This window comes from Octopus bimaculoides, chromosome 16 (genome assembly GCF_001194135.2).
Source record: "Octopus bimaculoides isolate UCB-OBI-ISO-001 chromosome 16, ASM119413v2, whole genome shotgun sequence".
NCBI classification, from domain to species: domain Eukaryota; kingdom Metazoa; phylum Mollusca; class Cephalopoda; order Octopoda; family Octopodidae; genus Octopus; species Octopus bimaculoides.
Window position 1 is genome coordinate 52,505,334 of NC_068996.1, and position 3,330 is coordinate 52,508,663.

At 36.3% G+C, this 3,330-nt stretch overlaps 1 protein-coding gene across 1 annotated transcript in view; it reads left to right on the plus strand.

Moving 5' to 3' along the window:
- The window catches only part of LOC106870455 (clustered mitochondria protein homolog), a 68,816-nt gene that overhangs the window by 31,590 nt on the left and 33,896 nt on the right, over positions 1 to 3,330 (plus strand). The window contains exons 15-16 of the mRNA XM_014916556.2: positions 738 to 778; positions 1,468 to 1,522. Coding sequence (XP_014772042.1) covers positions 738 to 778; positions 1,468 to 1,522 — 96 coding nt within the window. The remainder of the gene's footprint in view (positions 1 to 737; positions 779 to 1,467; positions 1,523 to 3,330) is intronic.

Sequence of the window (3,330 nt, forward strand, 5' to 3'; positions counted from 1 at the left end):
AGCTGGATGCCCTTTCTAACGCCAACCACTCCGAGAGTGTAGTGGGTGCTTTTATGTGCCACCGGCACGAAGGCCAGTCAGGCGGTTCTGGCAACGGCCACGCTCAAAATGGTGTATTTTTACGTGCCACCTGCACAGGAGCCAGTCCAGCAGTACTGGCAACGATCTTGCTCAAATGTCTTTTCACGTGCTACTGGCACAAGTGCCAGGAAGGCGGAAAATTGTCTTAGAAAGATGATATGAATATTGAACTTTCATCCATCAATCAGCTATTTTCAGTGAGTCTATGACAACAAAGCCGCCCTGGTAGCCAATATCAGTTGCAGAAAACATCACAGCTAAAAAATGTGAATTTTACATCTTGTGTGGCATTTTTCTTGACTAAATTATAAATAAATACGTGGTTGATCTGAGAGAAGATAAAATTGAGATGCAACACTCCCGTAACAGAGTTTATTTATGATAAATTTATGGTGTTACACTTTATTCAAGTATATTGTCACAACATTGTACTTACATGCTCAAAATCATACATTTTTGCCCTACAAAATCACTTTAAAATATCTTTCAATATGTCTATAATGAAACGTGCTGAACAAAATTGCATTCTTTGTTCTTTATTAAGGAAACTCTGAGCATTTCTTTTTGAAGTAAACTCTACCAACACTTTCGTGTTCTATTTTGTATTTATTATATTTATAATTAATGCTTGTTATATTTTTCTTACGTATTTGTAGCTCAAGAAAACTGCCCTTGCTCTTAAAATTCAACCTCACAAGTGAGTCACTTTTTAAAATTTTCTATTCTGTCATTTGTACCACATAATCGCATGCACGCACACACACACTCCTTCTCTCTCTCTCTCTCTCTCTCTCTCTCTCTTATTGCTCTAATGTTCCTTTTAATATTAATATTTGTCCTAAAGCCACTAAACTAAATCCTAGGCAGTGCCCCAGCATGGCCACAGTCCAATGAGTGAAGCAAATAAAAGATGAAAAAGAAAGAGTGTGTTTTGTCAGTTAATGATGAGATTCACTGAATCATTTCATCTATAAAAACATAAAAATGGATGTAAGCATCATCTTCATCATCATTGTTTAACATCCATTTTCCATGCTGGCATGGATTGGACGGTTTGACTGAGGACTGGCAAGCCAAGATTTTGCATCGGGCCCCAGTCTGATCTGGCAAGGTTTCTATAGCTGGATGCCCTTCCTAATGCCAACCACTCCAAGAATGTAGTGGGTGCTTTTTATGTGCCACCACCAGCACGGGGGCCAGTCAGGTGGCACTGGCATCGACCACACTTGAATAGTACTTTTTACATGTCACTGGCACAGGAGCCAGTCAGGTGGCACTGGCAACGACCGCGCTCGAATGGTGCATAGCAATAGCAATAAAATTATCATTATTTCATTGCACAGTTTCATTAAGTTATTCAAAATATGTTGAATTAAAATATTTCAGGGTTATAAATTCTAAAAATGAAGAGATTGAGCTGTATTCCTCAGTTGAATGTAAGGTGAGGAACTTTTAATTATTTCTATACTTTAAATTTGACATTGTCTTCATTAAATACTTTTTTTTTGTTTATGTGAAATGAATGTTATTAGTCATCTGTACTAGCTATTACTTTTTACTTTTACTCTCATGGACCTTCATGGTCTACTGGGCTGCTGCTTTGGTTTTCCATGATGCTAAGTGAGTAAAAGACAAAATTCTCTTCTTGATAGGATTCCAGTCTGTTTATCAAAAGAAACTTTTACCACAAGTGGATTCGAATTCAAGCTAATGAACCACTCCTCAATTTTATAGCACTGCAACTTACAGTATGGAAATTCACCATCCTGTGGTGTTACTTGAAGCTTGGTGAACTGAGCCAATGTAAGTTAAGTGTACTGATGATACAATATAAACAACCAATTGTTTAGCTATTGTCTGGTACCCAACTGCCTTTTTTTATTGCCTAGCACACAGAAGTGGGGCAGTGCCTATAACCTTTCCAGGCCTTTCTACACTGGTGAGGTCAATATCGTTGATGTTTACAATCAACTTATACACCTAAATGTATTTATATGTGTATTATTTTCGGTCTATGAACAAAGAGAAATACACATAACCTTGTCTTGCCACATAATTTTTTTGTAGATGTTTTGTGTATTGAATTTAAACATTTAAAAAATATTTTTATCAATATGTTGAGTTGTTGAATGTTCTATTTACATCATAAAAATATTTTTATTGGAATAAACTCAAGTAATTATTCAAAACCTGACATGTACCAAAATATTTACCTAAGTAATGTATTTATGTGAAAAACTACATTATAATAAAAATTTAGAAACCTTGGTTTTCTCCTGCAACAAAACATGGGATTTGAGAATAACAAATATTTTTGGCTCTTTTTTGTCTTTATAAAAAAAAAATTTAAATATTAAATGCTTTAGTCATATGAGGGAGGACTGCATGCATGGCCTTTTCTCTTTGTCTTTGGAACTGGAAGGGAAAAGAGCAGGAAAATATTATGGCTCATCGGTTTGCCTCCTTCTGCTCCAATATTCTATACTAATCACTATGTTCAGTTCTTCTGGCCAATAGTCATTACTCCAAGCTAAACTAAAAAAAAAAAGAAATTAAACACTGAGAGCCAGTCCACTTGTTTACAGCATTAGCAGAGTGGACTCTGCTAAAGTCATCCAGCCTTTAGCTAGTGGCTTTAAACTGGGTGACAGATTTAAGCTAACCACCCAAGAGTAGTTACAGTTCTTCTAACTGGCTTCTATATAGTCTGTCTACTCAATTTTAAGGTTTCACTTGATGTAAGAATCTAATAAAAGACAATGGATCAAACTACTCTATGTAGAGAATACATTTGTATCTATGTGATTCTGAAGTGAATATCTTAAACAAGTAGCCAAAACTGCATGGAATTATTTATTTTAAAACAAAAGTTGATTTACATTAAGAATGTATATGTAAAGCTAGTTTAGTATTTTCTAAAAATTCTTATTCAATTTTTTAAGAATTATTGGTACATGTTTCCAAAAGCACTACTGATGCCTTATTTCTAGTGAGACAGTTGCAGGAGAAATACCTAGCTAAGGATAAACCTCTGTACCTGGCTTTCGTTGACATGGAGAAAGCCTTTGACAGGGTCCCCCGATCCCTTATCTGGTGGTCAATGAGGAAACTTGGGATAGAAGAATGGTTAGTGAGAGCTGTGCGAGCCATGTACAGAGATGCTGCCAGTAAGGTGAGGGTTGGAAATGAGTACAGCAATGAATTCCGGGTAGAGGTAGGGGTCCACCAAGGTTCCGTCCTCAGCCCCCT